This window comes from Anomaloglossus baeobatrachus, chromosome 1 (genome assembly GCF_048569485.1).
Source record: "Anomaloglossus baeobatrachus isolate aAnoBae1 chromosome 1, aAnoBae1.hap1, whole genome shotgun sequence".
In the NCBI taxonomy this organism is placed as follows: Eukaryota; Metazoa; Chordata; class Amphibia; order Anura; family Aromobatidae; genus Anomaloglossus; species Anomaloglossus baeobatrachus.
Window position 1 is genome coordinate 341945426 of NC_134353.1, and position 26655 is coordinate 341972080.

At 43.3% G+C, this 26655-nt stretch overlaps 1 protein-coding gene across 5 annotated transcripts in view; it reads right to left on the bottom strand.

Moving 5' to 3' along the window:
- The window catches only part of EPHA5 (EPH receptor A5), a 641576-nt gene that overhangs the window by 208533 nt on the left and 406388 nt on the right, over positions 1–26655 (bottom strand). For all 5 annotated transcript variants that reach the window (XM_075352357.1, XM_075352380.1, XM_075352348.1 and 2 more), the window contains exons 4-5: positions 25341–25496; positions 1902–2237 (exon numbers count right to left, since the gene is read on the bottom strand). In XM_075352357.1, coding sequence (XP_075208472.1) covers positions 1902–2237; positions 25341–25496 — 492 coding nt within the window. The remainder of the gene's footprint in view (positions 1–1901; positions 2238–25340; positions 25497–26655) is intronic.

Genomic DNA, 26655 nt, shown 5'->3' on the forward strand with positions numbered 1-26655 from the left:
TCCCCTCTTTTTGGGATATCTCTATGGAAATTCACAAGAGCAACTAGCCCTAGTTTGGTGGGGTCAATTCCTCTTGTATTTCTCAAATTTCTTGAGGAGATTCTTTGCTTCCACATTTGCTCGGCAGCACCTATTTAGATAATTGTGTGTCTCATTCAGTAACAATTACTTTATCTATGTCTATATATTTGCATGTACAAAATTTTGGCAACCTTGAACCTTTGTCAGAAAAACCTAAGTATAGCAGTCGGACGTCCTATAAGGTATAGAGTACCGGTCGAGCATGCACACTGCCACACCATTCTAATGGGGATCAAAGTTGCCCATTCAATGGTCATCCCACTGATTAACAAATTATCACCTATCCTGGGTTTAGACGATAACTTGTTTTCATCAGAACACCTATTTCAGGATACAGTCTATTTTATTGACAATATTTTGTTTTTGTTTTTTCATCACAGCACATATTTATTGAAAAACTTGAAGGCTATTTTCTTGCATAATGATTTTACATTTTTATTAATACTATTTTTGGTTACCACATACCAATGCTTTTAAATTGTTTTTCTTTTTGTGGAGGGCAGGATTGTGACAATTTTCCGTTTTGAAACCTAGCATCTATGACTAAAGGCCGCTTTACATGCTGCGACATCACTAGCGATCGCACCTGCCCCCGTCGTTTGTGTGTCACGGGCAAATCGCTGCCCATGGCGAACAATATCGCAGGTACACATCACATGAACTTACCTTCCTAACCAAGTCGCTGTTGCCGGCGAACAACCTCTTTTTTAAGGGGGCGGTTTGTTTGGCTTCACAGCGACGTCACACAGCAGGCGTCCAATAGAATTGTAGGGGCGGAAAGCAGCCGCATTAACGTCACTCCCACCTTGGTGCTGGAGGACGCAGGAGCGCTGTTTGTCGTTCCCGGGGTGTCTCACGTAGCGATGTGTGCTGCCTCAGGAACGACGAACAACCTGCGTCCAGAACGAGCAACGATATTTTGAAAATGAACGACGTGTCAACAATCAACGAGTTAGGGTGGCTTTACACGCTACGAGATCGCTACAGTGATCTCGTTGGGGTCACGGATTTTGTGATGCACATCCGGCCGCTGTAGCGATCTCGTTATGTGTGACTCCTAGGAGCGATTTTGGATCATTGCAAAAACGTCCAAAATCGCTCCTCGTTGACATGGGGGTCCATTCCCAATTATCGCTGCCGTCGCTGGGGCAAAGTTCATCCTCGTCCCTGTGGCAGCACACATGGCTACGTGTGACACCGCAGGAACGAGGTACCTCTCCTTACCTGCTACACGCCAGCAATGAGGAAGGAAGGAGGTGGGCGGTATGTTCGTCCCGCTCATCTCCGCCCCTCCACTTTGATTGGGCGGCCGCTTAGTGACGTCGCTGTGACGTCGAGCGAACCGCCCCCATAGAAAGGAGGCGGATCGCCGGTCACAGCGATGTCGCCGAGCAGGTAAGTCCGTTGGATGCTGCCGTAGCGATATTGTTCGCTACGGCAGCGATCTCCACATATCGGCATAACGATAGGGGCGGGTGCTATCACGCTCGCCATCGCTAGCATTGGCTAGCGATGTCGCAGCGTGTAAAGCCTGCTTAAGTGAGTATTTGGGATCGTTAGCGGTTTAGAGCCTTTAGAGATACAAATATAGCAGACATGAGAGCCTTCATTAGGCCCTGATTGTCACAATAACCCATTATTACCCTGTGATTAGTGTTAGCTGTTACCTACTATGAAGGCTCAGTCTGGGTTCCTGAAGATCTACTCTCATACATAGCATAAATTTACATTTCAACCAATATTTATCCTTTATCCTTTGTTACCAAGTCACCTACCCAAGTCAGTATAACAAACATACAGTAATTCCAAATCCAACTTACCAGCCTGGTTGGTGGTGACATTCACTGATACATACTGCCTAGATCCAAGGCTCAGCTCAGACACACCATTTTCAGCCTCAATCTCAAAGGTATAATTTGTATGGGCCTGAAGATCTATTACCATGACGGATGTGTTTCTGAGGCCAATTTGCTGAGGTACATAACGAACGTGAATTCCACACTCCTCACACAATCTGGCAATGGAGTTACATTTCTTGCATACAATATTATAGAAGACATCTTTTCGTCCTCCAGTGTCTGCAGGAAACATCCATTCCAGGAAGACACTAGTTTCATTGATATTGGAAATTGCATTGCGTGGAGCTGATGGCGGCCCTTAGAAAAAAAGAAAAGAAAAATACATTGTTAATAATTCAAAACACGACAATTGAATCATAGAATAATAAAATAACAGCAAGAATAGAAATGTAAAATCAAATCCATGACATGCTGTATCCAGGAAAAAAACACCAGTAAATATGATTAGTTTTAGCTTAGTGAAACTTAAAGAGCTATTCCTATTTCCAAGATCCTATCCCAATATGTGGTAGGTGTAATAATAATATTAGCAAACACCTTCAATTAGAAATGTAGTATAGTTTTGATCTAGTCATGTCTCTAACCTCATGTGCAGGGCATTGCAGCTTAGGTATCCATGGTTACAACCATGTGCAACTAACTGTCACTATGTGAGTGGTAATAACCATGGTTACCTAAGCTGCAATGCCCTGCACATGAGGTCAGAGACATGACTATTTCAGGAGAACTGTACTACATTTCTAATTTGATGTATTTGCTATTATAATTATTATTATTATTATTCCTACTACATATTGGGAGAGGATTTTAGAAATGGAAATATCCCTTTAAGGCATTTATTAACATCAATATCTATGAAGTGGTCATCTTATCTGCTATTCCTGTATACTTGCTCACTAGAGTGGACATTCATGGACATTAGAATAACCAACTAGGAACAAGGTTGACGTTGATGGACCTAGGTCCTTATTTAGGATATATGACTGTAATGTTCCAAAGCTGGGGATTACATTCATGTTTTTAGAATGTGATTTGTTCTTGATATATGCTTTCAAATACTCAGTAATTGCACTGTATTATTGCGTAGTATTCAGCATAGACTAAAGGGTTAATCTCATCACTTAGCTAACAGATAGGAAATAGTTATGTGAGTGGAGTTTATCATAAAATACAGAACCATGGTTGCTAATAGAGTAGGCTATGTGCCCACGGTGCTTTTTTTTCAGCACAAAAAAAGCTGCTTTTTTCTGTGCTTCTTTTCATGCTTTCATGCTTTTTTTCATGCTTCTTTTCATGCTTTCATGCTTTTTTTCTTGCTTCTTTTCATGCTTTTTTTTCTTGCTTTTTTTCATGCTTCTTTTCATGCTTCTTTTAATGCTTTTTTTCCTGCTTTTTTTCATGCTTTCATGCTTTTTTTCCTGCTTTTTTTCATGCTTCTTTTCATGCTTTTTTTGTTACTATTGAATGCTTTTTTCAGCTCATTAACGTTGGATGTGAAAAAAAGGTGTTCTGATGTCATTTCCTTGTTCAGCCCATTTTTTTCAATCTCCATTTTGGAATAAAAGTGACAGGAAAATGATGATCTATTAGATCGTTTACCAGCACCGCTATTTACCGGCTCATGTAGGTGAATAGCGGCGCTGGGAATCAGGTGCTCGGAGATCACCGTTGCTATAGCAACCTGCTCATTAGGTTACTTTGGCAACAGTGGTAGCGGTGATGTCACCGCTTACCAACCTGCAGTCTCTGCTAACTCATTGAGTGATTAGACAGCACGGGGATTTGAAGCGTTTTTCCTCCCCCGTGCTTTCTGATATAGCAGAGCTAGATCGGTGACAGAAGACCAGGATTGAGGAGGGGTGAGAGGGAGTAATAAAGATGGCGTCCCTAAGTGTGTCTGTGTATTTATTTTTAATAAAGTATTTTTTGTGTGGTGTCTTTTTTTAACCCTTAATTGGAGATTCTTAATTTCCGGGTCAAACTTGGCTTCACATTAAGAATCTCGAGCTTAATACCAGCTGGTAAAACAAAGCTGGTATTAACCCCTTATTACCCAGCGTGCCACCTGGCACCATGTCCACTGGAAGAGTTGGATACAGCGCCAAAAGATGGCGCTTCTATGAAAGCACCATTTTCTGGGGCAGCTGCGGACTGCAATACACAGCGGGTGGCCCAGAAAGCTTGGGCCACTCAGCGTTGCGGTTTCTAGTCCCCAGCTCTCTGGTTGTACCTGGCTGGACACAAAAATTGGGCTAAGCCCATGGAATTTTTTTTTTAATTTTTTGGCAAAAAAACTCAAGAAAAAAGGGCTTAACTGGATTTTTCATTGCCAGTGAAGGTAACACCAAGCAGGAGGGGTTAGCAGCCAGTAGCTGTTTAAGTTACCCTAGCAATAGAAAATGCAGCGAGAGCCTAAGCATTTTTTTTTACCCCTAACCCTTTTGGGTTATGTGTTTGTTTTTTTTTGTTTTTTTTAATGAATTAAAAAAAAAAACGACATGGGCTTCGCCCAATTTATGTGTCCAGCCAGGTACAACTAGGCAGCTGGGGACTGGAATCCGCAGTACAGGGTGGCCCAAGCTTTCTGGGCCCCCCCACTGCGAATTGCAGTCCGCAGCTGCCCCAGAAAATGGCGCATTCATAGGAAGCGCCATCTTCTGGTGCTGTATCCAACTCTTCCAGTGGCCCTGGTATCGGGTGGCTCACTGGGTAATAATGGGGTTAGGGCCAGCTTTGTATTATCAGCTGGCCCTAAGCCTGAAATTCATGGTGTCACGCCAATATTAGACATAGCCGCCATGAATTTCTAGTAAAAATAAAAAAAAACACAACACAGAGAAAAATATTTTTTATTAGAAATAAAACACAACACAATTAGTGACTCCATCTTTATTGAACTAAAGAACCCCCCTCCGCCGTAGTCCTGGGTCGAGGGTCCTGTGATGTCCAATCCGGATCCAATATCATCTGATTGAAAGGCAAACTGATCAGATGATGACACATCACCTGATCAGTTTGCCTTTCAATCAGATGATATTGGATTCAGGTCTTTGAACCTGACACAGGTTCAAGGACCTGAAACAGATTACACATCAGCTGATTGTCTAAAAGTCCCATGGGCTCCAGGACCCGCTGGTAAGCAGCTGATGCTATCACCTGATAGCATCATCCGATCGTTTACGTCCAGGGAAGATCAGCTGATTCATCATCTGCTTGTTAAAATGTCGGCAGGCTGTTCACCGCTGGACGTAAACAATCAGCTGCTTACCGGCAGGTTCTGGAGCCCATCGGACGTGACCCAGGAGACTGCAGAGAGGTGAGTAAGGTGAAGAGTTCATTCCAGCGGCGGATCTCCTACATAAACTGTATTCACCTTGTGACATCCCCGGACCTCCCTGTAGAGTGGGGTCGGTAAAACACTGCAAGAATACTGAATGTCTGGTGCAAGGCACAAGGTGAACACAGTTCATGCAGGAGGATCACCGGGGTTTTTCAGGGTTCACCTTGACGTCAGCGGGGGTTGCCTGCATTTATGTGGCATAGGCTGTGCACCAGGCATTCAGTATTCTTGCGGTGTTTTACCGCGACATCTCTTTGCAGTGAAGTCCGGGGATGTCAGGAGGTGAATACAATTCATGCTAGAGAATTACCCGGGGCTTTCCTGGAGATCCCCCGCTGGGATTAACTATTCACTTTGTGACGTCAGCGGGGGTCCCTGCATTATTTACTGCCACACCTTGCTGCAGAGAAGTTCGGGATGTCACAAGGTGAATACAATTCATTCAGGGGGATTACGGAGCAATGCCCCCCCGCATTCCTGGAGATCCCAGCTGGGATGAACTCTTTACCTTGTGACATCAGCAGAGGTCCCTGCATTGTTTACCTTGACACCTCGCTGTATAAGTTCCCAGATATCAGGAGGTGAATACAATTCATACAGGGGGATTACTGTGGGATTTCCTGGAGATCCCCCGCTGTGATGAACTCTTTACCTTGTGACGTCAGCGGGGGGGGGGGGGGGGTCCCTGCAGAGGTGTCGCGGTAAACAATGGGAGATAAGATAACAGCTGCAGACGCTGGCTATGTGGCTTTCTTCTATGAAGGAATCTACATAGCCATAGCTTTCTTTTCTCCCTAAAAACGCCCAAACGCATAAAATATAAAGCAACGTGGGCATTATACATGCGTTTTTTCTTGCTTTTTTCCCTGACTCCATTGAAGTCAATTGGGGAAAAAAGCAGGAAAAAATGCTAAAACAATTGACATGTTGCTTCTATTTTCAGCAAGAAAAAAAGCAACTGAAAAAGAAGCAACGTGGGCACAGCAAGTCCTGATTCTCATAGACTTTGCTGGGATGCTTTTTCCTTGCTTTTATTGATTAAAAAAAGCAATGAAAAATGCTAGAAAAAACGCTGTAAAAACGCCCTGTGGGCACAAGGCCTTAGAGTACCAGTGAAGAAGCCACAGCAAAGATGTAGGAGAGCAGCTCTCTCCGAATACTATGGTCCACAGATGCACCCAGCTGTGCTAGAATTTCAGAGAAGCCCATGTGGCGAGGTCCCAAAAGGCCAAGAAGTAGAGGATGAAACTGTTCACCAACCTACCATGTAATGAATAATAGAAGCTACTGGGATTTGGAGGCTCACTAGGGTGTAGTAACCCCATATAGAGTGGAGATATTCATTTAGTTTAGTCTTTTGGGTTAACAAGCAGCTCCTACAGACATTAGTGCATTCCCATTTATTCCCTGTGTACTGTTTTCTGCTAATGTACTTGGAACCAGTCTTAAGAAACATTCCTCTGGGATAATCAGACATGTAACCACAGTGACATAGCAACTGCTTTTGCCACCTGGGGTGGTCGTCAAATTTTCCACTCCCCTCCGTTGGTCATCGATAAGGCTACTTTCACACTTGCATTGTTTGGCATCCGTCACATTACGTTGTGTGGCGCATGTGACGGATGCGTTGTAAATAGTGTGAAAATAAAGGCAACGGATTCCTGTGAAATAACGCGTTGCATTAGTTTTCTTTAGCTGAGAGAGAGAGAGAGAGACACCGCCCCTATCATCAACAAACACCTCGACACTACCGCCCCTATAATCACCGCACACACCGGCACTACCGCCCCCATCATCACCGCACACACCGGCACTACCGCCCCCATCATCACTGCACACACCCCGTCACTACCGCCCCCATCATCACTGCACACACCCCGTCACTACCGCCCCCATCATCACCGCACACACCGGCACTACCTCCCCCATCATCACCGCACACACCGGCACTACCTCCCCCATCATCACCGCACACACCCCAGCACTACCGCCCCCATCATCACCGCACATCCTGGCACTACCGCCCACATCATCACCGCACACATAGGCACTACCGCCCCCATCATCACCACACACACAGGCACTACAGCCCCCATCATCACCTCACACACAGGCACTACCACCCCCATTATCACCGCACACAACGGCACTACAGTGCCAATCATCACCGCACACCCCGGCACTACCGCCCCATCATCATCGCACACCCCGGCACTACCGCCCCATCATCACAGCACACCCCAGCACTACTGCCCCATCATCACCGCACACACCTCGGCACTACCGCCCCCATCATCACTGCACACCCCGGCACTACCGCACCCATCATCACCGCACAGCCCGGCACTACCGTCCCATCATCACTGCACACCCCGACACTACCGCCCCCATCATTATCGCACACACAGGCACTACCGCCCCCATCATCACCGCACACCCCAGCACTACCGCCCCCATAATCACTGCACACACCGGTTCTACCGCAACCATCATCAACGCACACACTGGCACTACCGCCCCCATCATCACCACACACACCCCGACACTACCGCACCCATCATCACCGCACACATGCAGGCACTACTGCCCCCATCATCACCGCACACACCCTGGCACTACTGAATTCATCATCACTGCACACACCCCGGCACTACCGCCTCCCATCATCACCGCACACACCAGCACTACCATCCCAATCATCACCGCACACATCCCGGTACTACCGCCCCCATCATCACCGCCCACATCATCACTGCACACACCCCAGCACTACCACCCCCCTCATCACCGCACACACCAGCACTACTGCCCCCCTCATCACCGCACACACGCAGGCACTACCGCACTCATCATCACTGAACTCACACCGGCACTACTGCACCTATCATCACCGTACACACCCCAGCACTACCGCACCCATCATCCCCACACACACAGGCACGACCGCACTCATCATCACCTCACACATCAGCATTACCTCAGTGATGTCCCCGCTAACAGCACGATTCACTTCAGTTGCTGCATGGAGTTGACAGGAGCAGTGGTGTTCTACGGTCGTTCCTGTCAGCGTCATGTAGCAGAGCTGGATGCATCGCGGGACCTCATGAGGATTACGCTGGACCTGGAGGGGTATTTGGGGATTAATAAAGTGGTGAAAGAGGGTGTTTTTTTGTCTTTTATTCCAAATAAAGTATTTTTTTCGGGTGTATGTGTTTATTTACTTTCACTTACAGGTTAATCATTGGGGGTGTCTCATAGACACCTGCCATGGTTAACCTAGAACTTAGTGGCAGCTATGGACTGCCATTAACTCCTTATTACCCCGATTGCCACCATACCAGGGCAATTTGGGATGAGTTGGATAGAGTCCGGGGACTGTTGCATCTAATGGATGCGGCAATTCCGGGCGGCTGCTTGCTGATATTTTTAGGCAGGGGGGCTCCCCATAACATTGGGCTCCCCATCCTGAGAATACCAGCCTTCAGCCGTGTGGCTTTACTTTGGCTGGTATCAAAATTGGGGGGACTGCACGCCATTTTTTAATTATTTTTTTATTTATTGTACTGCACGATATAGACCCGCCCACCCCCAGAGGCTGTGATTGGTTGCAGTGAGACAGCTGTCACTCAGCGTGGGGGCGTGTCTGACTGCAACCAATCATAGGTGCTGGAGGGTGGGGGAAATAGGGAATAGGAGATGGAATAATGAGCGGCCAGCATTTTCAAAAGAGGAGATGCCGTCGGAGCAGTGTGACAGCCGTGCAGTTCCGCGACGGTGATCAGTCAGTGATTGGTGAGTATGAGAGGGGGGGAGAGGGAGAGACCGACCGACAGAGAGAGAAAGAGACCGAGAGAGAGAGAGAGACCAACCAACAGACCGACCGACAGAGAGAGAGAGAGAGAGAAACCAACCGACAGAGAGAGAGAGAGCAATGATGGGGGCGGCATTTTTTACCCCAAAATGCCGCCCCCCTGACACGTGCTGCCCAGGGTGGACCGCCCCCTCTGCCCCCCCTTTTCTAAGCCACTGTGTAACCATCAACTTTGGGTATCACCATCTGCTAACAACTTGTTCTTTAAGCAAAGTTTACTTTTATTTTACAACACCACTGATGCCTTTCCAGTTTCCTCCCTACATCACTATCATGGGCTATGACGCTGAGCATCCAGCCATGAGGGAACAGTAATGACACCCACGCACATTTATCACCATATGCCCTCCACTGCTTCTGGGCACAGCCACCACCAATGATACTAGGGATCCAACCCATGCCCGATGTACAGGTTGCCCTCCTTGGGCATTCAGAATCATGCAGAAGCCTTACAAAGGTGCTTTAGAAGTGGCTTTAGTTAGTTTCACTAGAAATATTTGTTCCAAATCATTTTTCCGTGTAAACATTCCATTAACCACTCAACTAGACTTTTTATGTTGGTATCAAAATTATCGCCATTAATGTGCTGTCTACAATACACATGATGTTTGGGGCAGAATTATCACATTAGTAAAATGCTCATTTTTTATTATATGATATTCAGTAAATTTAGGTTTGACAGTTTCAGGTTATTTCAGTCTTCCATTTTGGGCTTTTCTTACTGTAATAGAACCGTTTTAACTATTTTGTCCGAGTGTACATAGAGTTGTACTAGATTTCTACTGCCTCAGGAGTTTCCACCAAGTCAAAAAAGCACCGAAGTGACTGTTGGTTTCACACCCTGTCCCACCATGCTTTTATACATCTCTGACAAAATACCTTAGGCAGAACTATTAAAAACTGGTCCTCACATCCGTTAGTAAGAGATCTAGTCCTAGTAACAGGGTAACACCTCTGTAACAACCACTTATTTATAATTGCAGTTTCAATACAAACAATGATAACTTGCAGGTGATAAATCCTTGCAAGACTACATAATCCAACTCTTTACATCCTGCTCATATTGTTGAGGAGGAGAAATTATTCTGGGAAATACCTGGGCACCAATAGGCTCAGTAGGATAAGTATTTCAATCAGATGACCGAACAGATATCTTCTCTGTCCGCACATTTCAGTTAGTTCAATGAACATTTATCCATTGTGTTAACACTTTTCTGATTAACAGTCTGACCTGCCCAAAGACCTGTACAGAACATTTGTAATAATAGCAGGTCCCTATGGCAGTAGTGAGGTCATTGATGCACTCAACCCCTCTTCCTGCTTTCGTCCTTATAACATTTTCCTCCCTTTGGTGGTGCCACAATGTAGCACTTAGTAGACTAATGTTGACTCTCCATCACTGGGGTCCACCTCCTATTGACTATGTGACTTTTGTGGCATTACTTACATACTTTAAACTAACAAGGGGCAATCACCTCGAAACACTGTGTCTGCAAATTGAGGTTCTGATCTGACATAAATCCTAAGTCTTATAAAAAGGCTTGTTAAAGGGCCACTTTTGACTTTTAGGATTGCTACTTTCAATAGGTGGCACTAGAGTTTGTCTCCTTCCTCCCTGAAGAGACAATTTACAAAACAGACTAACACAAACACCAAAAAGGAAAAGTAGAGGGGAAGCAACAAAGACAAACAGAAAAAAGAAAAATGAAGAGCAAGAGAAGCAGCACTCACCACATGCAGTTTTGGTTAAATGCACTTTATTTCAGTCACAAGATTGCAGAGATGTCAGTAAAATGAGTTTAATTCACTGATGTCTCTGTCCGTAACCCTGTGATTGAAATAAAGTGTTTTTTACTGAAATAGTCGGCGGTGAGTGCCGCTTCCCTTGGTCTCTGAATTTTCATGATCTTTTACAAGTATGAAGTTGAGCACCGCAAGACATGGCTATTATATTCTGGATATTTCTTGTTTGATCCTATTTTTTCTGTAACTTGGTGTAGTGACAATCCCAGCATTGTTTCATTTTGTCTTTGTACTGAAAAGTAAAACGCAAAACTATTATTACTGTGACTACTAAAAAAAAGAATGTTAATTGAAAATCAATCCAAAAAATGAAAACATTGACTCTATTAATTAAAGAAAATGGCCACTTTTCTAAAAGTTTATGCCATATCAAGCAAATGTTATAAAAAAACCAACCTGATTATTACATATCTTCCCTGGATCCATTGCTGGCTCTGCGCCACTGCCCCAGTCTCGGTTGGTTAGCTGCAGTGGTAATGTCACGTTGACAGCACTGTAGCCAATCACTAAGCTCCCTAGGTAGATGGCAAGAGCCATTGACTGCAACACTGTCAATTTGACGTCACTGCTGCAGCCAAATATCATAACAATGACAATGTGATAGAGATAGCGCTGGGCCTAAGTAAGTAGTTTCAGCATATTTACTAACATTTTCTAAGAAAAGGAGATTTCCTTCAAGATCACTATTGAAAATAAATTGAAAATAAAAAATGAAAAACTAACGAGCAAAAGAAATGAAGTGTGAAGCTACTATGACTGCATAATATACAAATAACAAAACTACTACAGCACTCTATATGCACTAAGGTGAATGCAAACATTAACCTTATGAAATTCAAGCTGCATCACTGCTATATTGAATGTAATGATAAAATTAAGGTACCCAGAGCACAAATTGGCCAATCCATATGTGCCAACCAGCCACAACCAGGCACTCTAAACCTAATATTTATCAAGCATGTCTCTTCTTGGCTACAGCCTGCAAATCTAAATTTAAGGTTAGGCATGAGCGGACCCATGGAAGTTTGGGTTCGTCAGGTTCGGCCTGACTTTACGCCTGTTTCAGACATCAGTGATTCTGGTACGTATGTGCTTTTTTTTTTATACGTACCAGAATCACAAACATACGAAGACCCATTATAATCAATGGTCTGCGCACACATCAGTGATTTTTCACTGACTGTGTCTCCGTGCGATGTACATGCGTGTCCGTGTGCTCTGCACGGAGATATGTTTGTTTTTTCTGGCATCACTGATGTCCCACGGACCACACTATGGTGTGATCCGTGAAACACGTACCAGAAAAAAACGTATATTGAAAATAAAAAACATTTTCAACTCACCCGGCTCCAGAGACGCTCTGTGCAGCCTCTGCAGCTTCCTGGCCGGCTTATGGCATGCATATTCATGTATGCAGTCAGAGCCGACCTGGAAGTAGCTGCAGAGGGGAGAGACAGCAGTGGCTGGATGCTGCAGAGCCAGAGATTTCAGCACCATGGACAGCAGGAACAGGACAGGTGAGTATATCTCCATGGGCAATCACGGAGTACGGATCACATATCACGGATTGCACATGGAGAACACCCATGTGCCGTGAATCACAGCACATGGAGAGACATAGGCGTTTTTAACACGTCAGTGAAAAATGTCTGTGTTTTTCCCTGACGTGTGAAACAGGCTTTACTTAAAAGTTTGGTTTAGGATCCAGACTTGACCTGAACCTCATATAAGTGAATGGGAACCTGAATTTTGGGTCTGTAAAATGACTGTAAAATGGTCGTAGCAAGGGCTAGGGGGTTGCAAAAGCAAGCAAAATTTGGGTAAGAGCAGCACAGATGCTGAAAAAAAATGTGAATAGGGAATAAAAAATTAAAAAATGATGTGGAATTTTTCATAACCAGCACAGGCAAAGCAGACCCCTAGATTCCAGCAATCAAGTCACAGGTGACATCAACCCAGCACTAGGGCAAAGTGCCAGAATTGGCATATCTAATGGATGTGCCACTTTTGGGATGGCTGCAGGCTGCTATTTTTAGGCTAGGAAAAGCCAAATAACCATGAGCCTTCCCAACCTGATAATACCAGCCTTAACCTTGGCTGGTTATGAAAAATATGGGGTACCTCATGCCGTTTTTGAACCTATGTTAAATAAATAATAAAAGAAAACCCAGTGTAGGGTTCCCTCTACTTTTTATAACTAGCGAACGTAAAGCAGACAGCTGAGAGCTGTTCACAGCAGCGTACAGGTATCTTTCCCATGACAAAAATCTTTTTGAGTGGATGCACTGCAGCATTTCAACAAACTTTATTAGCATATGAGTGGCACCAAAACTCGGACATGGACTTGCATGTATATGTCGCACCCAAGGATATGGGGTACTCGGTCCCGGGCAGTGTGTCTCTTGGGAATGTCACGTGGTGGCCGTTGCCCGATTCCGTGCCCTGGGCCCTTTTTGTAAGGGGGTTTATTTACAGGGGATTTAGGTTAGTGTTAATATGTGACGCCACTTGCGGTGTTGCTGCTATATATATATATGGAGCCGCTGCAGCAGAATGTCACTACTGGGGCTGGTGGTAATTGCAGCCTGGATGGTAGGCCTTCCGTAAGCAGAGCTGAGCCCCAGAGGATGGGTGTTGTGAGGGGCATCGGAAGAAGGTAGTCCACACAGAGGTATAGTGCAACTGGTTTTTACTCACTGCTGGTAGGTGGTAACAGGTTACCCAAGGCCAGCTGGTTTCGCCTTCAGGTCCCCTTCATCCCAGTGCCAGATCAGTACTCTGGTACCTTCTTCCCCGGAATCTGTCTCTGGTAAATGGGTCCCCGTGGCGTAGAGCAACTGGGGGTCCCCGACCGGCGTTTTGTCCACTTCTGTCCGCCTGACGGTAGGATGAACCCTGTGGGGTTGGAGTCTCTGGTCCTGTCCCCAGTTCTCCCTTTGCTACTGAGTCTTCGTATTCTAAGGCGGGCTTTGCACACTACGACATCGCAGGTGCGATGTCGGTGGGGTCAAATTGAAAATGACGTACTTCCGGCATCGCATGCGACATCGTAGTGTGTAAAGGCTCGATGATACGATTAACGAGCGCAAAAGCATCGTAATCGTAACATCGGTGCAGCGTCGACGTAATCCATAATTACGCTGATGCGACGGTCCGATCTTGTTCCTCGCTCCTGCGGCAGCACACATCGCTGTGTGTGAAGTCGCAGGAGCGAGGAACATCTCCTACCGGCGTCACCGCGGCTTCTGTAGGATACGCGGAAGGAAGGAGGTGGGCGGGATGTTTACATCCCGCTCATCTCCGCCCCTCCACTCCTATTGGCTGCCTGCCGTGTGACGTCGCTGTGACGCCGCACGACCCGCCCCCTTAATAAGGAGGCGGGTCGCCGGCCAGAGCGACATCCCAGGACAGGTGAGTCCATGTGAAGCTGCCATAGTGATAATGTTCGCTACGGCAGCTATCACAAGGATATCGCAGCTATGACGGGGGCGGGGACTATCGCGCTCGGCATCGCAGCATCGACTTGCGATGTCGCAGCGTGCAAAGTACCCCTTAGGGTCAGCGAGGTCCTTGATGGTCCCCTTGCTGTGCAGGTGTTAACAGGTTATCTTGAAGCTCTTTTCTGTCCCAGGTTCCTGTACCCCGTTGGTGGTTAGTTCCGGGAGTACTCCACCGGCAACTACTCTCCTGGGTACCAGGTTACCGTTAACCTGAGACAGGATGTTGCTTCATTTTTACCTTCACTCCTCTACTGCTGTTAACTCACTAACTACTCTCCACAGTCTGCCCCTTCCAGCTGGTCAACTAGTGGACTGCTTTGGCTCCACCGCTAGGTGGTCATCAATTGGTCCGACCATAGCAAAGTACCATTGTATGGGGGATTGTTTGGGAAAATCTGGGATTACCTGGGTTTTTGGTGTTACCGGCACTGGTCTCCCGGGGACCTAGGGGGTAGGCCCTGCAACCTTGTAGGGATGCAGAACCTTGTAGCACCCTGATGACTTCAGAGGAACTACATATATGTATAGCAGAAATCATTATTTCCTATGGCCGTTGTTCACTGGATAATCATAATAATCGGCAAAGGGGTCAGCAGCAGACCCCCCAGCTGTTATGGCAACACATTGGCTCAGGAGTTAAGACACGTCCCCCTTTCAACACATGTTAAATGCACTGTCAGAGATTGACAGAGGCATATAACAGGTTAACAGCTGTGGGCAAAACTAAGACCCACCTGCGGTTGTTAGAGACACATGATGACAGATTAAATCAGCCGTCATGGAGGGAAAGATGCGGGGTCAGAGGGTAAGCCCATATCAAAATCAGGGAGCCGCCATATGACTTACGAGTACGTCATATGTCGGTAAGGGGTTAAAAGTAGCATTTTGTTGTTCTTTTGGTTACCTTTATATAATATTAAAAGTACTTTGATGATCAGGACCATTTAACTTTGACAGATATACAACATTATAAATGCTAAGGAATTAGAAAAGGTCAAATACTTTCACACCACTGTGTATTTCTATAAAAGCTAGAATATAAATTTTAGGAGCATTCACTTTATTGCATTTGGGTTCTGCTAAAGTATATACATAAAAAATATATAAATTGTGCATTCTTATGAGTGTATGAACATTATTTGTACAGTTATACTTGTGTTTGAAATGATCAGAGGCGTTTTCATAAAGCAAAGGTTTTAGTTGCTTATTATCCTTTAGTGTATTTGTGTTAGAAATGCCTTGCTGGGAAGAAATTAAGACTAATGAATGAGGGTAATAAATGTGTATTGGGCAATAAACTTCTTTATAGTTAAATTAAAAGAGGAATCACAGACTACAATTCAGGACTAATTAGCTCACAGAAATTCGAGGTACTATGATAGGTTACTGTTTGGTTTAATCATAAGGTATAGAATAAAGGCATTAACTATTTGTGTTACCCAAACCCTTGATCCCCTATTTTCTTGCTAGTTAATCATATATGCTAGCTGATATATTCTATTCTATTAATAATGCTGGGTTCACAAGAAAGTATTTTCTCCATCTTGAAAAATAGTACTATTATGCTAATCAAACTTTGATTAGACTCTGATCGGAGTTTGATCAGAGTGAGAGGTTTTTTTTTTAGGCCTCTTTCACACATCCGTGCAAACACACACATTTTGCACAGTCCATGGTGTAGGTGCGTATGTGTGTACTTAGCCTCTTTTCTAAGGGGGCGGTTCGTGCGGCGTCACAGCGACATCACACGGCAGGCGTCCAATAGAAGCGAAGAGGCGGAGAGCAGCCGCATGGAAGTCCCGCGCACCTCGTTGCCGGAGGACGCAGGTACGGTGTTGTTCGTCGCTCCTGGGGTGTCACACGTAGCGATGTGTGCTGCCTCAAGAATGACCAACAACCTGCATCCACAACGACCAACGAGATTTTTAAAACGAACGACGTGTCAACGATCAACGATTAGGTGAGTATTTTTGATCGTTAACACTCGCTCGTAGGTGTTAAACGCAACAACGTCGCTAACGAGGCTGGATGTGCGTCACGAATTCCGTGACCCGAACGTCATCTCGTTAGCGATGTCATTGCGTGTAAATGGGCCTTTATTCTTGTATATACATGTGTTGCCTTACTTCATAGGTCTTTCATATGTAGTTGCACTGTCAGCACCTTATCATTATATGTAGGTTGTAGCAATAGGGGAACTTTTAACCCTGTATGCACTGTGGCACTTTATATATGTGTGGGTTGAGTTTACAACCCCTTGTCTGCTTCCTATGTAATGTTACAGATTTTGTTAAACAGTGCTTAATGTGAATACACTGGACCTTTTGGAGGAAAAAAATTGTATTTTTATACTCATTAGTGTCTTTGAGATCCCTCTGTAAAACTTGACATGATAACCTCAGGAGAAAAAATTGTTTTATATTTTTATGTGAAACCCTTGACAACCCCTCCCTTGTGTGTTTAATAAACGATTTTTGCACTTTCTATACTCCTTGGTTCTCCTGTATTTATGTTTAATATGGAGTATGTGCTTGCATCTGGAGAACCCTTTGGTGGCCACCACTCGCTATTATAATTAATCATGGTGCTATGGAGATTTTTCTGTTTGATCATAGCACACGGACAGCAGGAACTTCTATACTTACCTGTCCATGGTGCTGCTATGTTCGGCGCTGCTGCTGCTTCCAGGTCCTCGGTGCAGTGCATATGCGATGAGCATAATGAGCGGGGTCAGAAGCAAGTGACAGCAGCAGCAGAGACTGCAGCACTGGAGAAGGGGAGTATAGAAATTAATTTTATTTCACAGACACATGTTTTCTCCGGTGCGTGTTACACTGATGTCACACAGATCACATCAGTGTGCGGGTGTGTGTGACATCCATTCTACCGGAGAAAAATGGACATGTCTATGTGCTCCACACAGACACACAGTCTATGTACGTACGTGTGCTCAAAGCCACGATCTATGTACGTACGTGCGTCAGTGTCCTCGGTACGTGTGAAAATGGACCTCACATGTACCGGACACACGGATGTGTGAAAAAGGCCTTAAATGTGAAGAACAAAAAAAGTTTCTCCATCTTCTCCATTTTTTCAGTCTGTGAAAGCATCATCCTAGTGCGGAGCGATTGTTTTTTCACGGACCTATGTGCACTCTCTCAATGAAGAACATTGGTTTGAGTGTGATCTGGTGTTTTGTCGGATGGCACTCGACCAAAAATTCGGTTGTCAAATGTGATTAATTAAATTAAATGTATTCATTAGTTTATCTTTTAACTGATAATAAGACCACATATAGACTAGTTTAGAGTTTACATGAAAAAATAACTTCCAAAGAAATATGGCAATTTTAAATGCTTTAAGTTATGTATTTGTCATTATCCTGCATTACATTGTGTGTTTAATCCAGAGCTGCATTTAAACTTCTGCGGGTTGTCACTTGTCATCCTTAACACCTTCGCAGAGTTCATATGGTGCGGATTTTTACCTAATCAGATTCAGTATAATGCCTAGTGAATCAATTACACTTCTAATTCCCCAGAGAAAGCTTGGTGCACTGCTAAGAGATTCCACATTTTTAGACTGCAGAATGGTTAATGCAGCTCCAAATTCAAACACAGACTGTTAACCAGGGTGAATACAAGATAAACAATGTATTTTGTTTGAAGTCAACTTTACTAGAAGATTAATTCTCCAATTTAAAAGTAGATAATATTTTTTACCCTTTTAGAAGCAAAATTATGTCTTGATCACTTTGAGAGTTATGATTAAATTAGAGATAAGTGAATCAGGTAAAATTCGAATTTGCGTTTGCCGGATTTTCCTTGGAAATTTGATTTGCATAAAAGTTATTCTTCACAAATTTAAAGTCTCATATTATGCTATTGGATCTCACTGTCCAGACCCCAGAACATAATAAAAGCTGTAAAAAATAAATAATATCCTTATACTCAACTCACCACTCTCCTATCTGGCTCCTCTGCTCCTCATCATCACCCTTTGTGTCCTTGTTGCACCTTCTAATCATAGCCGCTTGAGATTTCTGGCCCTAGTGAGGTAATAAGGCCTGGTAGAGCTGTACGTAAGAGCATGAAAAGTCAAGTCGTCATGACATCACGATATGTGCCGTGAGAATCGTCCAGGTCCTCATCAGAGCTGATGTCCTGGTCTTGGGTAAGCCAGGTATTAGAACCTTCCACGGGTAGGGGGAATGCCCCGAGACTCAGTGATGGGTGTTAGGGGAGTGCCGTTGGGTGCGAAGGGGGTCACTTTCGTACTCACTCAGTCCATTAAGCTGACACTGACAACTGGATAAACCAAAGTTCTGGATACCGCTGCCGCTGAGTGGAGCTAGTTTGGCTCCCATCCCCAATGGTGCTGCCTGGTGATCCGTCACCTTCCTCCTGGCACTAAGTTTACTTCTTTGGTGGTCCCGGTAGTGTGAAACTTGCCGGGTTCCGCTCCCCACTATGGCTAAGTGTGGGAGTTTGCTCTCAGGGTTCACGCTTGGGATTTTCAGGACCGTTTTAGTGGAAAATCCTATTACCCTCGTTGCGCTAGTACCCCGATTTTGGAGCAGGTGGAGAGCAGATCTTGAAGGCTCTGTTCTCGTCAGGTAAATTGTCAGGTTGCCTGAAGCTACTCCCTGACCTAGGGTCCATGTACCCCGTCGTGCCCTGGTCCCAGCCCGGTGATGATGCAAGGCTGCTGGCTGTCCTCTTCGACAGTTCCGTGCCCCTTTGCATGATCTCCTGAGACCGGGGGTCCAGCTTCTCTAGGCCCTGACCACCGTCTGCTACCTAGATGACCTCCTCTCTCCTTCACCTCCAACACTTCACTTTCGACTGACTCTCCTGACACTCCTTTCCTCCCCTTACCAACCCCCCAAGTGGGCAAACCTATTCCACTCAGGCCATCCACTGGTGTGTCTGGTGGGTGTGGTGCAGAGTGTACCTAAGATTTTAACTAGCTGTTGTAGGCAACACCATGTAGTTGGGGACCCGTAACCAAGAAGGATGTGGATATTGCACGGGAGGGCAGATTGTACAATACCCTGTGATGACCTGATACTCCAGGGGCATCACACCAGTGATCGGAAGATTTGACAAGGACGTGATGGGTAATGATGACGAGCGGAGTGGTTGGAGATGTGAGTGGTGAGGAGAGTATAAGGATTGGCAGCGAGGCTTGTTGATGACAACGTGAGGAAGCGAATTCCGAAAAAAAAAAATCGTCATTTTAGCAAATACGGATTTTCATGAAATTCTAATAGAAAGCAATTTCATTCAAATTTATTCACTCATCTTTAATTGACTCCTTCACCACCAGGCAATTTTCTGTTTTTCGTTTTTATTTTTTCTCCCTGTCTTCCAAGAGCCATAACTTTTTTATTTTTCTGTCAACATAGACATATGAGGGCTTGTTTCTGTGAGATGAGTTGTACTTTTGAATGACTACACTCAATCTGCTACTGGAAAATGGGAAAACAAATCTAATTGTGGTGAAATTGCAAAAAAAGGTGCAATTCCACGAATGCTTTTTGCTTTTTCATTTACCATGTTCACTACATGGTAAAACTAACTTGGCAGGACAATTCCCATTGTCAGTACAAATTTGTCGGTACGAAACATCTATACTTTTTTTTATTTAAATGATGAAAAAAATCTGAAATTTGTCAAAAAAAAAAAGATTGTGCTTTTGTCGTTATTTTCTGAGACCTGTAACGTTCTCATTTTTTTACATCTGGGGCTGTGTGAGGGCTCAATTTTTGCGGCCTGATCTGACATTTTGAAATATTCCCTTAGTGGGTAGATACAATGTTTTGATTGCTTCTTATTGCATTTTATTGCAAAGTTGTGGGGATCAAAAATCCATTATTCTGGCATTTTGATGGGTTTTTTTTCTCATTATGCCCTTTACAGATCAGATTAATTTATTTTATATTTTGATTGATCGGGCATTTCTGAAATTGGCGATACCAATGTGTGTTTTTATATTTTTGTTTTATTTTCAGTGGGGCAAAAGGGGGTGATTTGAACTTTTGTGGGCTTTTTTATTGTTTCATATTTTAACTTTTTTTTTACACTTTTTATTGTTTTTACTAGTCCGCTTGAAGCTGTGATCTACTAATCACTTGTGCTGTACAGAGAAGAAATGGGGACAATGAAAGAGGGATAAGTCAGCTCACTGATGTACCCGATGGATCCACAAGCGTATAGAGAAAGTGAATGAACCTCTTAAGCGGGCTTTACACGCTACGATATATCAAACGATATGTCATCAGCATCACGTCATAAGTGACGCATATCTGGCATCGTTTGACATATCGTAGCGTGTCACAGCTACGAGCGAGTGTCAACGAGCAAAAATACTCACCTTATCGTTGCTCGTTGTCACGTCGCTCGTTTTCTAAAAATCGAACGTCCAGTTGTTCATCGTTCCCGTGGCAGCACACATCGCTCTGTGTGACCCCCCGGGAACGATGAACACAGTTTACCTGCATCCCGCCGGCAATGCAGAAGGATGAAGTGGGCGGGATGTTTACGTCCCGCTCATCTCCGCCCTTCCTCTTCTATTGGCCGGCCACTGTGTGACGTCGATGTGATGCCGAACGTCCCTCCCCCTTCAGGAAGAGGATTTTTGCCGCCCACAGTGAGGTCGTTTGGAAAGTAAGTACGTGTGACGGGGGGTTACGACTTTGTGCGATACCGGCAAGAAATTGCCCGTGCCGCACAAACGATGGGGGCGGGTGCGATCGTACATTCGATCGCACGAGAAATTGCAGCATGTAAAGCAGGCTTTAGAGGTGGTAATTGGGAGAGTTTGCTTCTCAATTGGATTTTGACACTCAATGCATGGTTCCCAGAGCGGCTGAATTATTGTAGGGATGTATTGTATTTTTATTGAAAGATATGAATTTTTAACTATCCTGCTTTCTTTTGGTGGCATCTGGAGAACAACAGCATTATAAATGTGCATGTAGTACGTTATATTTAATTTGTCATTCTTTCAAAAAATGATGTCATCAAATTTAAAAATACTATATCATTGAACTTTATAAAGTTTAGTGTATTGATATATGTATATATAATTGTATTGTGATTTTCATCAATGACATAATTTGGAATGAGTGAATATATATTCTCATATGCTTTTTTATCTGTTTTTTTTCTTTGGCCGTAGGGAGGTTCTTCCAAATCTCATGTGTAATATAATTAATTAATTAGTTATTGCTTGTTTGCACATATTAATATAAATTAATTTGTTATATATGTTCACCACATGTTTCTTAGGCCTATGAGTAAAAGACATGGTCCGAAACGCGCAAAGCGGGGCTATGCTCTCCTAAGAGCATGACGTTTTTAACGTGTATTTCTATGAATTCAGAATAAAGTTACTTTTTAAAGAAGGACAAAGTGCTGGATTCATCTTTTATTTTGTGCTGTACAGAGCAATGCTTCAGCACCACTCTCTACAGCACAAATGCTGCTCTTCTGTGAATGCCAGAGCTCAACCAGTGATCGCCAGAACTACGTTATGATAGTGACAGGGGTCATCAGCTGAAAACTCATCGGCATCCCGTGATCATATCACAGGGCCACTGATGGGGGGGTGCACATTAAATTCCGCTGTCAGAGATTGACAGCGGGATTTAACTGGTTAACAGGTGTGAATAAATTTACAATCCACCTGCGCCTGTTAGATGCTTCGGTAATTAGATCAGCTGGCATGTGCATGGAAACATGGTATTCGCCGAACGAGCCCTTTTTAAAGGGACTGACACGATTCGATGCCCAATGTAAGTCTTTGGGAAACCCGAATAGTTTCCGAATAGCAACTATTCGAGCTTCCCATAGACTTACATTGCGCCTTGAATATTCGCATAGCGGTGACGTATTCGTCGGATATTTACGAAGCCGAATATTGCCGAATATTTATGATATTTGATCATCCCTAGTACCTATATCTAGTAGCAGCATACAGTGACTGTAGCAGTCTCACAAAAAGGAGCTCAAAACACTATAGATATAAATTTATTTTTTTTCCACTGTTTCTAAAATTAAGATTGGTAAACTTTGCAAATAATCTATATATCACCTTATTCTTTTGCATATACAGCTCTTATCCAAACCTATGTATCTCTATAGCAACTGACAACAAACAAATCATGCAGTAATATATTACTTTAATCCCCCCACCCACCATTATTCTTGATAACCTATAGACAGCAGAAAGGAAGATACATTGACGGTTGTAGAATATGACTGAGGGATCAAATTACACACAGTTTGTTTCCTGTCTATAACAATGGTCTGCAAAAAAAACTGCAGTAAAAAAAACCCGATATTAAATTATTATTAAATCTTTCATCAGTGCTTCATTTTTTTTATAAAAAAAGAAATTATTGCAAAGGCCAAGTAGCATTTAGAAACCTAAAATTTCCAAAAAAGGTATGTCTTCTAATTGATAGACATTGACCAAATTGTTAATATAGAAATGAAAAACCCACAAAGATCACTGAAAAAACTCAAAATGAAAAAAAAGTAATTTTTAGTTTAAATTTACTGAATATTAACTAATAAAAATCAGACATTGCTTTTGAATTGTAGTTTCACAGAAGACTAAAAAGGAAAAAAAATAATAAAATGGCCTGGACAAAAATGATAGTATCCTTAACTTAATATTTTTTTTCTCAACCTTTTGAGGCAATCAACAGTGGGGCTCAGTGAGGCTTCAGCACGTGACCACAGATATTTTGGCCCACTCCTCATGAGCAAACTCTTTCAGCTGTATCAGGTATGAAGTGTACCTTCTCCAGATCACATGTTTCAGCTCTTTCTACAGATGTTCAATAGGACTTAGATCAGGGTTCATAGAAGGCCACGTCAGAATAGTCTAATGTTTTGCTCCTAGCCATTCTTACATGTTTTAGAATAAACCATCACCATTGGTTTTATTATTTGGAGTGATTCGTTGTACAGCAGCGTGGAGTATACCACAATTATCCTGGTTTTGTATTGCTTCTGCCTTTGGCACGTGGGATCGGCTGCAGCTGTTATATGTCTCTATACTGGTTGTGAGTTTCACAACCTTTCCAGGTGAGTGGTTTTCCTATTAAAAAGTCACCATATTTTACACTGGTATGACCCTATTGCGCTCCTCATATCCACAGCTTTTTCCCATTTGTCTACAGGACATTCTCCCAAACATTTTGAGACTTTTCAATATGTATTGTGGCAAATTCAAGTCTTACTTATTTCTGATTTGCTTTCAACAGCGGTTTCTACTTTGGTCATCTTCCATGAAGTCTACTTTGGCCAAGACAGTGGTGGATGGTGTGATCTGACACTAATGTACCTGGACTTCAAAGTTCTTCTCTAATCTCTTTTGAGGTGTTCCTGGTTCTTTGGTTACCATTTGTATTATCTGTCTCTTCCAAATTGTCATCATTTTTCCCTCTTGTAATAACGTCCAGGGAGTTAGCTACATTCCCATAAACCTTAAACGTTTGAATATATCTATCACCTTTCCCTTTAAAATGTTTTTCTCTATTTTTTTTTTTCGAATTTCCTGAAACAACTTTGTCCTTAGCTTTCTTTGTTCCATGTGTTACACACAAAAGCAGACTGACTGATTACATGTTTGTAGACACCAGTTATGCTAATTACAGGACACATTTTAATATCCCTATGTTGAAAGTATTTTCAATCTTTTCGAGGATACTCTCATTTTGGTCCTGGAGAGTTTCATTAGACTTTTTTATTCTGTTGAATAAAAACTCAAAACCAATATCTGGTTTTCATTAGTGTTCATTTTCACATCTAGCAGAAATTGGATAAACATATAGCTGGGATGATTTAGGAAAACCTGCACTTGCAGGGGGTTGGACCCGATGGCTCTTGGAGGTCCCTTCCAACTCTACCATTCTATGATTCTATGGTTCTATGATCAAATTAGCAGACATGTAGGGGGAATAGTGCAAGCTCGCCATGCAAGCCCGTATTAAAGGGACAAAGACAGCCAAGGACCTACCAGTACGTCCTTGGTTGTGAAGGAGTTAATACATCTTTAACTAATGCTGGAGAATAGTTACTATATGAATGTGTCCCAGGGATGCACAGGGGGCATTTGACACTCATATTGACACTGAGGTCAAATAGGTAATAAAAACCCATCTCTATAGCATTCAATGTTCAAAAAATTCAAGCAAAAGCATAAGCAAAAATGCTACAAAAAGGCAGCACATCCGGAATTGATTTCATACCTGGATTTTTTTTAGCAATTTTGATATCATTGAAGTGAGTGGGTGAAAAACTACTGCAAAAACGCTGAAAGAATTGGCATTTATGCAGATCATTTTCTGCACCAAATATGCAATGAGAAAATACTCAACGTGTACGCAAAACTTCAAGATTCTCATTGACTTTGCTGGTATCAGGATTCCCTTCAGGTCTTGTGACAAATCTGCTCTGAAAAACACGTACAAAATCGCAACAGAAACGCAATGTGTACTCATGGCCTAAGAGTAAAGTGAACAAAACAGCTTGAAATGTAACTTCAACTAAGTGACAAATGTAGAAGAAAATCAATACATCATTACTGAATTGGCAAAAGTGTGCCACTGCCATGTTCATAATGATTGGAAACATGCCAAACAAAATAGAGTTGACCTCTACAATGAAATATTTAAAGATGCTTGCCGATTTTTCCTTGTATTAGTGGACAAACAAGTATTTCTAATGTGTCTTTGCTGCACAATATAGCATATTCAGATTATCATGTAATACGTTTATAAATTGCATTCATAGATAAAATTGAGTGTTACATTTCAGTATGTTGCCTTATTTCAATACATGGAGAAATGGAAGTCCTTAGAACATGCTTACTTGTACATGCCATCGTGTGTGGGTCAGACTCTCTTCTATAATAACGCTCTTCGCAGATACAAGATGTTGATGCTTCCTCATGGGCATAGCTATGTGGTGGGCATTTACTGCATGTCTGACTCTGAGGGGAAGACTTGAAAAATCCTGGACGACATGCTGGAAAACAAGACAAAACGCAACATATTATTAGGACTTATCTGATTTTACCGTATCTTGTATGGTCTGAAAAGAATAATAGTGTCCAACCATGGGCAGATATAACATTTAGGCAGCCCCTATAAGTGGAAAGGGATCTATACTGGTGCTGGGCGGATCCAAACTGTAAAAGCCCAGACCTGCGTGGTTTCAAAGATACCTGAGTGCCGGGCCCTGAGGTGAAGTCACTGAGTTTAATGAAGTCACCTGAGGTCAGGTTACCTGTGGTCACAGGTGGAGGATAATGGGAACCTCTAGGTGTGTCCACAAGTAACCTGAGTGACATTGCTGCTCATCGCGCCTCAGTCTCTTCCTGAAGTCTACAGTGGACGGTCGTGTTCCATGATTGCTCGCTGTGACTTCAGATGGAGCAGAGCAAAATGATGTGCAAAATCTTTAATAGGGCACCCTTTTATTACAGGTATTTAATCTAATTGTTTTCAGGTAGCCCTAATGAATCTTTGGGCACCCCTAGGCTCCATAATTGGTGTGCAACTAAAATCCCGACACTCATGATACTACACCCCGGTAGACATTTACATGTATCTGACCTTTAAAAACTGGCAAGAATTATTGATTAAATTTGACAATAATTGATTTTCCCTATAATAATGACTTTGGAATGTCAGATATAGTATGGCACATTTATCAATCCTTGCAAATTCTTAGACAGTGCCTCTAAGTGCAGGATTTGCACACTACGATATCGACTGCGACGCCGGATGTGCGTCACTTTTGATTTGACCCCCACCGACATCGCACCTGCGATGTCGTAGTGTGCAAAGCCAGCCTTAGAATTTTTCATCTTCAGGACTTAAATTATCCTGAGTATTTGGAATGTTGTGACTACTCTTCTGAGAAGTGCCCTGTCATTACTATGCAACATCTTTATATCCCCCAGATGATTAATTGTGGTGATGTTTTGTCTGTCTTTTAACAATTGTTTATTGTGGTTTTTTCATAATAAAAATTTTACATTTTTTGCACATATACTCTTTGTCCTCTTGTTTGTCTATATGTCTCTATGAGTAGTGCTGCTTGAGCGGTTGGCCCATGGTGACCACCTCTCAGCAAACCTAAATTGGTTTCAATGTTGAGCATTTTGTTTCTGAAATTCTTA